The 13,080-nt window shown below is 42.4% G+C and overlaps 1 protein-coding gene across 1 annotated transcript; it reads left to right on the top strand.

The window, feature by feature from the left end:
• Positions 1-772: 772 nt before the first annotated feature.
• On the top strand, positions 773-12,871 carry LOC123068115 (uncharacterized). Its single transcript, XM_044490601.1, has 12 exons — positions 773-1,028; positions 1,228-1,448; positions 8,014-8,474; positions 8,885-8,989; positions 9,119-9,199; positions 9,283-9,402; positions 9,484-9,596; positions 10,290-10,368; positions 11,300-11,603; positions 11,746-12,224; positions 12,490-12,655; positions 12,742-12,871. Exons 1-12 carry the CDS (start codon positions 963-965, stop codon positions 12,869-12,871), a joined length of 2,325 nt encoding a protein of 774 aa, XP_044346536.1. The 5' UTR covers positions 773-962.
• The last annotated feature ends 209 nt before the right edge of the window (positions 12,872-13,080 follow it).

The raw sequence follows: 13,080 nt of genomic DNA, 5'->3' as shown, positions 1-13,080 counted from the left end.
GCTAGAAATAGAGGATGCTCATGTGGGCATTCCAATTCACGACAAGGCAACACTGTAGAAATCAATCGATATTGATCTTATTAGTAGTATATATACATAAATTATAATAATCTCAGATATGTTGGGATTCATTCATACTACAAAGTATATTGTAAGTATTGATACATAAGTCCTTTCACTGGAACGATGAACTTCGAGGTTGCTTGATTTGATGTGAACATTTGACATGCCAATGTGCTAACGTGGGTGCAGAGCATCATTTGTATTTCGTTTTGTATGGAGATAATTTGATTTTTTTTGGTGACCAAACTTTGCAAGTCCGAAAACATTTGCTCATAATCACATCCACAAAGTTTCAGAATTGTTTGATTTTGTTTATATATTTTTTCGAATTTATTGTTCACTCCACGGGTGCACCGAAGGTGGGTGCAGCCACTACTTTCCCGTCCTTGAAAAGACCCCCTTAGTTTAGACACTGCGCATGCTCCAACGCGCCAAGAATACAACAATGAGCAACAAGCGGACAGCGCAATGAGTTCCGCGGAACTTCCCAGACGAAGCCATAGCCTTCCCACCAACCTCCTGAATTTGAACATACTATATATTCTGGGATAAGCTTCGTGGCTCCCAAAGTACCCTTTCTCATAGAAAAATCTACCTAATGGAGCGCACATGTAGAGGGGGAGTTGGCAGCCGGTGGCCTCCCTTACTCTCGGGTAAAAGAGGAACATTGCACATTCGAGCTGAAGATCAGCTTGGAAGTCTCCATGGAGGAGAAGAGGAAGCAGGATGAAGGAAGGGACGAATCGAGCTCCTTCGATGCCAAGCGGTGTAGGTCTTGCCACTGCCAGAACGGGTTAGCTGTGGTTTCTCCTTGCTCCCTTTGCTGTTTTGCTCTGATTTCTACTTTAATTTCCTCTGTTTCCTTTACTCTAAGGGAGACGAGCAGGCCAAATGACGGGATGCCGCCTCGGGAGGGGTTTTCAGATATCGTCCGTGCGGTAATCGAACTGAAAGACGTCATACAGGTTTCTTCTCATCTCCTGATTCACCGGGAAACTGCGTGTTCTTTTTATTTATTTTTTCTTACCAAAAATGCATGGAGGATTGCTATTTTCGGTTTTCATTCACTACTGGTTGAAGAAATAAGGAATCTGAATAGCTGAAGGTTGTCTATTTTGTTCCGGACTCAAATTCCTGTGTACTGTACTCACTTTCTCTCCATAGCTTCACCTGCGCATGGAGGAAAACTTCAAAAGGAAAATTCAAAAGCTTAAGGAAAAGAGGAAAAAAGACAAGATCAAGCATGAGGAAGATCTCAGAGTACTCAAGGAAGACCTCATCAGAATATTCAAGGAAGATCACGAAGTGCTCAAATCAAAAATCCAAGAAATGCAAAAAGAAGCGTGTACTGAAGTAAATCATTACAAGGCATCTCCATCTCAGAGGTGAGGAGTTTCTTTACCTATGATTGGACCAGGATACTAGGACTGGGGCATTTTTGAAATAAAAATACTCTATTGGAGAAGATACTGTTTTGGAACTCAGGATTTCGACCGTTTCAGGTAGCATATAGTGTTGAAATGTGGATTTTTTTGCCTTAGGCACTATCTTCGTATGTGTCAGAAATGTGGGTTTTTTTTCATTATGCTCTATCATCATAGGTATCAGATGGTATGCAAGCTTAATGTGGATGGTAAATGGGCCCCATTTATAGAATTGGAAGATTAGATCCATTTCAAAATCCAGAATTAAACTTGCACTAAACTTTCTTCAGCGAAGACATATCTATTTACACTACTAGGGAAAAATGCGGGTTTTGAGGCTATCAGCAGCGCGGGCACCCGCGCTACCAATAAGGCGCTACAGCTAACTGTTAGTAGTAGCGCTGTCTGTGCCCGCGCTACTACTATTGACTATATCAGCAGCGCGTTTCCTGAACGCGCTGCTATTAGTTAGCTGTAGCGATTTCCTGAGCCCGCGCTGCTGTTATATCTTTCACCATTTCCCCACTCCAGCTTCAATAAACTGCAATTTCCAGATACTAGGTACTACTAGATATCAATTTCATAAAGCATTATAGGTACTAGGTAGTACTCCCTCGGTTCCAAATTACTCGTCGACGAGTAATTTGGAACCGAGGGAGTACTAGATAACAATTTCATATATACTCAACATCCATCCTCAAGCAGTACAAGGTGACATCGACGACGATCATCATATTTAGTTCTAGATGATATCGACGACGATCATCATATGTAGTTCTACATGATATCGACGACGATCATCATATGTAGTTCTAGATGATATAGCCACACACACATATGTAGTTCTAGATGATATCGACGACGATCATCATCCTCAAGCCTGGGCGGTGGGTGTTCCTGATAGTAATTAGGATGGCCCGTCCAACACGAAGATTCTTGCCAACGAGGAATCTCTTCCACCCAACCGAGTTTAAGTGTGTGCGACCGTCCGTGTCCATGCGGTAAGTACAGGTGGTGACGGAGCCCCTTGCGGTAAGGCGTAGTCCAGTTGAGCCTTCTTCATCATGCTCGATACCACAACTCACAGATAGGTTCTTTGGCAATTTCTGAATAAGAAAAACATATCAATTAATAAATAGCCTCACGCATACTCTTGCAAATATATTTCTATTAAGTCTAGATTCCACACAACATATCATTGGACTCTACACTAAGCATATCATCGGATAATTTGCGTTTGTAAGTATAACATACCATATCATGTCGATCGACCATGGTACTTGTCAGGCGGGTCACGAATGGCACCCCGACAAAGTCAGCACGTGGTGGAATTATGTCCCATAGGTTGCACACCTCCTCCTCGCTCAGCCTCATTCTTTGAGCTATGATGGCTTCATGAAGTGGGTCCTCATTATCTTCATCATCTTCTTCATCTGAACATCTTCGTCATCTTCATCATCTTCGTCATCTTCATCATCTTCCACCAGGTTGAGATAAATGACAGCTAGTTTGGGTCTTTCTGCTCTGAAGGAGAAGCTGATCAACTCACCACCAGTAAGATGCATGCGGGCGAGGAAACGGGCCCATCCATCTCCTCCAATCTGCGACATACTGCGTCCTTCCTCGACCTCCATAGTGTACGGCCCCCAGGAGCCTCAAATGTCACAGTGTCTCCTGTCAGCTTGTTGAATGTCACCCTCACATTGCATGGGACGGTCTGTGTAAGAAAAGAAAAATGACACAATGCAGTAATGCCAACACTAAAAATAAAATAATTGTTACATTTCATCTAATTTCTTACTGCCGCATGACGAAAACTCGGCTGGAAGTAGATGCCAAACAGCTTGCCAGTTGCAAGGCTGCTGGCGCACCTTGACTTGCACAGTCGACATAGTGATGATGGTGGTGGCGCCATTTTCCTAAAGCAATATGAGCAAAGGATTAATGATTCACTTTACAGGAAAGAAAAATAGTAGCATGTGATATTTTCCTAAAGCAATATGAGCAAAGCATCCTAAATCAACTAGCATACTAAATCCAGTAGCATACTAAATCCAGTAGCATCCTAAATCAACTAAATCAACTAGCATACTAAATCCAGTAGCATACTAAATCAACTAAATCAAAATGTTCTAAATCAACTAAATCAACTAGCCTACTAAATCAACTAAATCAACTAGCCTACTAAATCAACTAAATCAACCACCCTACTAAATCAACTAAATCAAAATGTTCTAAATCAACTAAATCAACTAGCTTACTAAATCAACTGAATCATATCAACTAAATCAGAATGTTGCATATGAACTAGCCTACTAAATCAAAATGTAGCAGGGAGGAGGGAGAAGGAGGGGCGACTCGAGGAGGGAGAAGAGAGTAGGACGGAGGAGGAAGGCGGAGCGAGGAGGGGCTGGCCGGCGGCGAGTGGAGGGAGAATGGAGGAGGAAGGCGGAGCGAGGAGGGGCTGGCCGGCGGTGAGTGGAGGGAGAATGGAGGAGGAAGGCGGAGCGAGGAGGGGTCGGCCAGCGGCCAGTGGAGGGAGGACGGAGGAGGAGGCCGATACCGAGTCCAGCGAGGAGGATGAGGCGACGGCGGCGCATATCGGGGGAGGGGCGACGAGGGAGAGATCGAGTGTGTGTGTGAGTGTGATCTGGATCGGATAGATGATGGGGAGAGATGGAATGGCTTAGCAGTATCACGCTATAGCAAAGTGCGCTACTGCTAAACGACCTATCAGTAGCGCCTTTGGCCGAGAACGCGCTACTGCTATGTTAGACATAGACATAAAAAAATACATTGATCATCAATTGTCTTTTTGTGTACAATCTGATTTGTCAATAGGAATCCTCGACGGTTGGTTTAGGAATAGGCGAGGATTCCTATTGCGGCCACAGATCCTACACATAGAGTTCAATGAAGACTAAGTTCTTGTGAAAGTTGTAGAAAAAACATATTTAAGGTGGTACAAACTCTCTTCACGGAGCGAGGTGGGACTAAATTTTTGTAGTAACCTTAGTAGTAGCGATTATAGCGTAAATGCGCTGCTGCTACGATCCTTAGCAGTAGCGCCCTTTGTTCCAACGCGCTGCTGCTATAATTGGCCTCACCGCTGCGTCGTGGAAATTTTAGTAGTAGCGCGTCCTGTTGTGTGAGCGCTAATGATAAACTTGTACCAGCAGCGAGGTTTTAAAGTGAGCGCTACTGCTAAGTAGCAGCAGCGCCTGATTTTAAAGCGCGCTGCTGGTAAGATTATGTGTATAGGCTTTTCCCTAGTAGTGTTACGATTCAAGATTTACCGAGTTAAGGTGCTGAAATATCTGGATACTTCATACTAGTATACTACCTACCATATTTGTTGATATTGTAGTGCTTTTGATGCTTTATATTATAAGTGATACAAACAATCTGAATGAGCACATAGAATTTGTACTTCTACTTTCTCACGTCATACTTTTTGAACCAAATTATATAAGGCATTAAGTTCTGTTCTGCAATTCATGGAAATCCAACAATCATTCATAATGTACATTCTAGGGTCTAGTACTGTCTCTCTAGACAACAGACTATAATTTGAAATATCTCATTTTAGGAGCTTCTTCAATCTAAATATCTTATGACCTAGTCTACACTGCTACAATAGTGGCACTACCACTAACTTTTCGGAGCATGATGTGTCAGAAGTGAAATAGACACCTAAATAATGAGTGTTGCCAATAAGATGGGTCTAAGCTACTTTACTCACTTATGTACTTAGGGCAGGGCATCTCTAACGAATACGGCCAAGTATCCTTTAATGGAGGATATTTGCCCCTATAAAAAACTGTCATTTCTAACCGATCTCATCAATTTAACAGAGCAAAAAAAAAACAAATTAGGTGCAAATTTGGACTAGATTCAAAATATTTTAAATAAGTTTAAAAAATTTGATTAAGATTGCATAAAAACAAACTAAACTACTCTCTACCAGTCTCATTCTTGATCCCCTCCCACTCCGATCCGGTGAGCCCTCCAATGAGGCGGCCATGTCCCTCGTCGCTGGCACCGTCCTCATTACCGTTGAAGTTGCTGGAGAGGTCGATGACCACCGTCATCCCGGCCACGTATTGCTCGTACAGCCGGCCATCCACCTCGACGCGCTCCGGATAGCGGCGTGCTACTTCTTGAGCTTGCATTGGTTTTTCCTTGAAGAGAAAAGGCTGATGCAGCATAGTAGAGATAAGTGTTTTCTTCAGTTAAGAACCAAGGTATCAATTTAGTAGAAGAAATGCGCAAGTCCCCAATAGATGTACCTGCACAAACAATCAAACACTTGCACCCAACGCGATAAATGGGTTGTCAATCCCTTCACGGTCACTTGCAAATGTGAGGTCTGATAGAGATAGATAAAACTAAACAAAAGATAAAATATTTTTTTTGTATTTTTTGGTTTTATAGATATGAAAATAAAAGATTGTAAAATAGTAGATCGGAAACTAATATGATGAAAAATAGTAGATCGGAAACAAATACGATGGAAAATAGACCCAGGGGCCATAGGTTTCACTAGAGGCTTCTCTCATGAAGGCAAATAATACGATGGGTGAACAAATTACTGTCGAGCAATTGATAGAAAAGCGCAAAGTTATGACGATATCCAAGGCAATGATTATGAAATATAGGCATCACGTCTATGTCAAGTAGACCGACTCCTGCCTACTACTATTACTCAACACATCGTCCGCTATCCAGCATGCATCTAGAGTATTAAGTTCATAAAGAACGGAGTAATGCCTTAAGTAAGATGACATGGTGTAGAGGAATCAGCTCAAGCAATATGATGAAAAACCCATATTTTTATCCTCGATGGCAAAAATTCAATACGTGTCTTGCTACTCCTACTTTGTCACTGGATGAAATCATGCAAGATTGAATGCAAAGCTAAGCACCTCTCCCATTGCAAGAAATACCAATCTAATTGGCCAAACCAAACCGATAATTCAAAGAGAAATACAAAAATATCAAATCATGCATATAAGAATTCAGAGAAGATTCAAATATTATTCATAGATAAGTTGATCATAAATACACAATTCATCAGATCTTGACAAACACACCGCAAAAGAAGATTACATCGGATAGATCTCCAAGAACATCGAGGAGAACATGGTATTGAGAATCAAAGAGAGAGAAGAAGCCATCTAGCTACTAGCTATGGACCCGTAGGTCTGAGGTAAACTACTCACACTTCATCGGAGGGGCAATAGAGTTGATGTACATGCCCTCCATGATCGAATCCCCCTCCGGCAGGATGCCGAAAAAGACCCCAAGATGGGATTTCACAGAAACAGAAGGTTGCGGCAGTGGAAAATTATTTTCGTGGATGCTTCTGAGGGTTTTGGGATATATGTGAATATATAGGTGGAAGATCTAGGTCAGGAGGTCACCAATGGGTCCACAAGGTAGGGGGCGCCCCGCCCCCCTACGGCGCGCCCTCCACCCTTGCCGCCGCCTCGTGGCTCTTCTGACTTGCACTCCAAGTCTCTTGGGTTATAAAACATCCAAAACAGATGATATAATAGGATGGAACAATAAAAAATTATGATACATTGGAGACGTATCACGGCGGCAGAGCTCCACCATGTAGGCCCTGCCAGCTTGCTCTTACTCGAGGCACTCACGGGCCTCCTAGTCTTCCCGCAATTCTGTGGGATGGCCACCTAGGGGTCGACTGGCTCCAACCACGGCAGACCATGGTGGAAATTACGTCGGGCAGTGATGGTGTGGAGCTAGAGCGTCTTGATACCGTATGCGTGGCCCGCCTGCACCACGGAGTGGAAAGAGTGACTCCAATGCTGCTTGCCGGTTTCGTGGTCGGTGATCTCCGTGACCCACGTCCCCCACCGGCTCTGGTGCACGCCGATGTATTTTGGCTATGGCGACGGTGGTAGGTCGGGGATGCGAGATGTGCCTGTGTGAGAGGAGGAAGCACCGGTGCTGGAGTAGGATGCACCGACATATCAACACTCGTGACGGTGTGGATCCGCAGGCCGAGCACCGGGGTGGGCCGCAGGGAGCGGCGGCGGCGGCTGGATCTGGCCATGATCAGCGGCAGATCGGCGAAGGAGTGGATGTGGATGATGGTAGGGGCGTGCCGGCATGAATTTGGCGGTGGTGGTGTTGGTAGGTGAGCCGAAACTCAATGGGGCTTTTTATTCCGCGACCGCTTGTCCAGGTATATTTAAGCATCACGGCCTGTCCGGAGTAAAAGTTTTCCTCCACTAACGTTTTTTGGGCTTCGCTTAATTCCGGTTTAGAGGAGGAAAATCACATTTATCCTCCCCTAAAGGTATTTAGGGGATGAGTTAGAGATGCCCTTGTATTAAGTGAAAACGTAGTTCACAAGATGAGCCACAACTTTTCCACACACAAAAAGATGAGCGACAACTTTATTACTACGGTTTTCTTATGCGGCTTTTGACATATGAACAGTTCACTGTTGCTCTCTTCTTTCAGACCTCAACATATCTTTCGTTATGTGCTGGTGCAGATCACAGCTAAGCCAATCACCAAAGTTTCGACTAGCAATTGAAAATAGTGTGAGTAGAACAATTTACAAAAAGGACACTGTCGAGACCGAGGATGGTGGAGGTCACATAAAAGTTGGCATGTACGATGGTGCCAATCCAATCCCATCTGACCACCCTCTTGCTTCAGTAAGAGTTGACCTAGTTCTCGTTGAAGGATCGTTTAATGAACCTAAGCAAGATTTTTGGTCTAAAGAGGAGTTCGATGAAAGCATAATTAAACCGCGAAAAGGAATCAAAAGGCTGGTGGAAAACAGTACATTTAATCTGATTGATGGGAGTTGTGATCATGAAGGTGTCAGTATTATGGATAATTCGCAACAAAGGGAAGTTAAACTTGGAGTTAGGCTTGCTGTGCATACGGGAGTAAGAGTTCTTGAAGGTGTATCAAATCCTTTCAAAGTGCAGGAAGGCAAGACAAAAAGTAATGGTCATTTCTTTGAATATTTTGTCAATTATTTTAATCTCGGTATTAAAAGATGATTGAATTTTTTTGAGATGCGATGTGTTACATAAACTACTCATAAACTCAATTATTTATTGTCTTAAAACTGATCATAGCTCTGATTGAGGGAATGGTGAAACCTTCTGTCATTGTCTTCCTTTATCTTGTTTACACTAGTTAAGGGCAAAATGTTTTCTTTTCAGAGCCAACAACAAACAAAAAGGGTCAAAAACCATCTCCTCGAGTCCCAGCGCCAAACCTGGTACATCCAACTAGCACCCACGCAACACAACATGGTAAAGGCTAGAAATTATTGTTTATTTCTCTGCCCCACCCCCCCTAAAGTATATGATTTACATGAACATGACTGGTTTGCGGCTCACTAACAGGTCTAGGCCCAGTTAGTCTATATTTTTTATTTCCGAAAAGAGTTAGTCCAGATGAACAACATGGTCTGCCACCACCTATTATTCAAGGTCCATTTCAGAAAGCAGGTAACAAGTTACTACTTGAAGCCTCCATTACCACCAAAGAGTAAAAGTAAATGTTAAGTGTATCCTCGTGTGTAAAATCCATATTTGGTAATGTAATTTCCATAGTTTCATTGCCTTGAAAACTACCAGACCGTGTGCAGCATACAGAAGAAGAGGATAATGGACCTAGTTATCCACCAGTTACCATGCCACCAATGGTTGAGGCAAATGGTTAAGCCTTCTGCTTCGGTCTCCCTTTGTCTTTTTACAGTAGTTTATGTGCTAAACTGCCAATGTTCTATTTTCCCATTCAGGGCAAGCCCTAAACATCAACATTCAGCAATCTTCTCAACATATTCCAACACCAATCTTGTGGCAGTCAACGAGCACCCACTCAATGCAACCTAGCATGCCGAATCCATTGCAGGTAGCAGGTAGTAGTTACTTCTTGAAACCTCCTGTACCACCAAATGAATGAATGATTTCAGATGATAACAGTTCACAATCACCTCCAGGATACTGTCCACCTTTACCTCCCTGTGGACAAGACCAGTGCACTAGTTTACCTAATGCAATTCCTCAAGTCACATTTCCGAACCTTTCAGGGTATGGGTTGTTGGATGGCCAGGTAACTGTGATATGCATTGATGAGTTACTATTCTGTACAATAAGACTCGGGGTCCACAGTATAACAACAGTATGCATTACAGTCAACTAGTCCAGTTACTATCATTTCCCTATACATAAAGGGTGTGTGATCCTAAGGGGAAACAGACCATTACGCCCAGGGATTGCACCCTCGCTACACCCATGATCGTATGGGGATCATTTGATGTTATTTGGCGACCAAACTTTGCAAAGTTGTAAATCATTTTCTCATGATCAATGCCACAAAGTTTCAGATTTTTTTTACTTTTCATTGCGTTGGTGCACCGAACTTGGGTGCACCACTACTTTCCCATATATAAAGGTTGTGTGATCCTAAGGGGCAACAGACTATTACGCCCAAACTTTTCATTTTGGGTTTGTTTGGCCACACTACCAATTGTCTAAGTGTGCATTAGCTTTTGACTGTCGTTGGTATTAGAATGATTACATCAAATGCAATTACTCAGAGAGCAATAGCCCATAATTTGTTTTGACGTGTTAATGAATTCCATAAGTGGTTTACTTTATTACATACTCCCTCTGTGCCAAAATAAGCACCGCTGACTTAGTACAACTTTGTACAAAAGTTGTACTAAATTAGTGACACTTATATAGAGACAGAGAGAGTAGGAAATTGTAAATTCGCTTTTGACATTTATTGTTTTTTAATCAGTGGAATACCAACCCCGGAGGGGAGATGATTATTGAACATGAAAATCGTTCGAATGTCCAGCTACCGGTTGAAGAGTATTGTAAGTTCAAATTAGAAGCAAATAGTGCTTGTTTTCAACTTAAATAGTCATTATGGTAGCATATGTATGTGTTGCCTTAGTAATTTTGGGCTTATGTCCTTGCCGAGTACAAACTACTAATGCTATTCATCATAACAATAATATGTTTGTTTGTTTATGTTTCTTAATTTGCACATGAATAAGTTTACCCTATACTTTACTCAGTTCCTAAAATTTGCCCCATGCTTGTACATATTCATTCTCGCAATTACATTTTTTTGTACTCCCATTGATCGGAATTAATGGACACTGACTTAGTACAACTTTAGTAGAAAGCTATACTAAGTAAGCGCAATTAATATGGATCGGAGGGAGTAACATACCACTCTCACTGATTCTTTAGTGAAGTTCACTAAGTTAACATGTTGGACACTCATGTCAGTTATTTCTTCTTTTCCTCACCCTACCCTGTTTCAACACAAAGGGACTAATAGGGGCAATAAAAATGAAAAAAATGAATAGAATAAGAGGTTAATTGGGTCACTATTTGTTGTATCTTTGTTTCAAAAACTGTTTGTTGTGCATGTGAGTGGCTAAATTACTGAATGTTGCACCAATAAAATTGATAGGTCGGATTTTCTAATAAAGGGTAATACATAAATATCAAGAAGACATTACAATCGGCCCTGCAATAGCATGATATGACAAAACTAAAACACATGCTCTCACCTCAAATTCCGAATTCAGAAGTCCCAGCTCGAACTGTGTTAAATATGTAAATGTGTGTGCTGATTGTCAACATTTTTTTGTTTCAATATGGTTTCCCAAATTCATGCGCTATAGGATAAAAGATGAAGCACATTTGCGGGAATTTTTGTTAGAACCATACTGCATTAAATCAAAGGGCTTGTGCTAAGCTAAACAGTGACTATCTTGTGTAACTTTTCTGTAGATTTAGATGCATCCTTTAGATGTAATCAAGTACTAATTCAATGGGATGAGCCTCATGTGGAGCTGAAGAAACACCGGACCTTTCTTGATCAGCTCATGCCACTATATAGCACACAATCAAGGTTTAATAGAGAAAGTTTACCCGGTATGCGTGTCATGGATAAAGCCGATAAGTTACTGGCGAGTATTTCATATGGTGATTCTGTTTGGAAGATGGTTACCAGTATTACGAGTCGATCGACACAAACTCCTCAGAGGCGAGGTGTTCTCATTCGGCTCATTAAGCCATATGATTCAGATGATGGGTGTGTTTGCTAATCCAAGGCTTTATCTTTTTTTAGAAGAAGTTTACAATTCTTTAGTTGGAAATCGACAAAATCACATTGGCCGGTGGTCTATCACGACAACCATCTTATTAACTGTTATTAACATGCTTAACATTTTCAGGCCACCAGTTAAGAAGCAAAGGAATGCCAGATATCAACTGCGATTTGTCAATAGGGTGTGCAATGACTACTACACACGGGAACAGATCAAATCAGAGGATGGAAATCTTTTAAAGGTAGCTTTGTATGATGAGAACAATCTAGTAGTCACATCTGGTCCACTGTCCTCAGCTTCGGTGGAGATCGTACTACTTCATGGTGATTTCAATGACGAAGGTCGAGATTATTGGACATCAGAGGAGTTCAGTGCCTGCCTAGTGCATCCACAATCTGTAGAAGAACCAACAGCCTTGGGAGGTGACCGTGTCTTGACACTGGCCGAGGGAGGGGCAGACCTTGGTAATGTCAATTTCCATACTTCCTCCTCCCATGCGAGGACTGGAAAATTCAAGATGGGTGTTAAGATTACAAATTTAAGAGAAGAGAGTGTTCAAGAAGGAATCACTAGCCCATTTCTTGTGAGAGTTCGCCAAGGGAAAGGTACAAGTTTTTATTAATCTTCTTGTTCGAGCATGACTTCTCATACAATTTACTTAAAAATTTGTAGTCCTTGTATGATATTTTTTCATAAAGTAATAAGCAAAAAAAATCGATTTAATTCCACTTTTTACCCCCTATTTTCACGATTGTGACAGAAATTACACGATTTTAGTAGATTTTTCACATTTGTACCCAATTTAAGTAAACTTGTGCTACTAATTACCCATTTTGATTTATGTTTCATGTTCTGACTGCTTGGGCTCAGGCCTCATGTTAACTGGACTTGCCATGTCGGCGGTTTACCTCCTTGGTTTGATTTCGTGTTTTTATCCAGCCGTACAGCACCTGATCCGCAAAGCACCGCACTTCAGTGTTGACTGCGTCCTCTGCGGCTGCCTTGTTTTCCTCGGCCACGACCTCTTCATGTACAAGTATGTGTGCCGTCCGTTCTTTGCATGCATCCATGGCAAAGTAGTACCACTAGCTAACGTACTGATCTGTCGCATACGAATTTCAGCGACGCAGCGTTCTGCAGCATGGAGTGCCGGCAGCAGCACATAACGCATGACGAGCGGAAGAAAAAGTGCACGGCGAGGTCTATGACCCACCGGTGCACGCGCCCATGGGCACCAGACCCGGATGGGTAGAGTAGGGGTCATCATGTACGCCCCTGGGTCACCAATTAGTGGTGGGTAGGGAAAGGGCACAAGCCCAAGCTCATGGTATACCCAATTAATATTATTTGGTTGGAAGCGTGTTCCTACTCTTCAGGAGGAGAGCCGCGTCGATATATATTGATCTTGGGCAATATGCCGTGCAGTACAAGGAGTTCATCGCTAGGATACAACTCTCGTGC

Source organism: Triticum aestivum, chromosome 3B (genome assembly GCF_018294505.1).
Source record: "Triticum aestivum cultivar Chinese Spring chromosome 3B, IWGSC CS RefSeq v2.1, whole genome shotgun sequence".
In the NCBI taxonomy this organism is placed as follows: Eukaryota; Viridiplantae; Streptophyta; class Magnoliopsida; order Poales; family Poaceae; genus Triticum; species Triticum aestivum.
The sequence above is the reverse complement of the archived record's forward strand: the minus strand, read 5'-3'. Positions and strand labels throughout refer to the sequence as shown.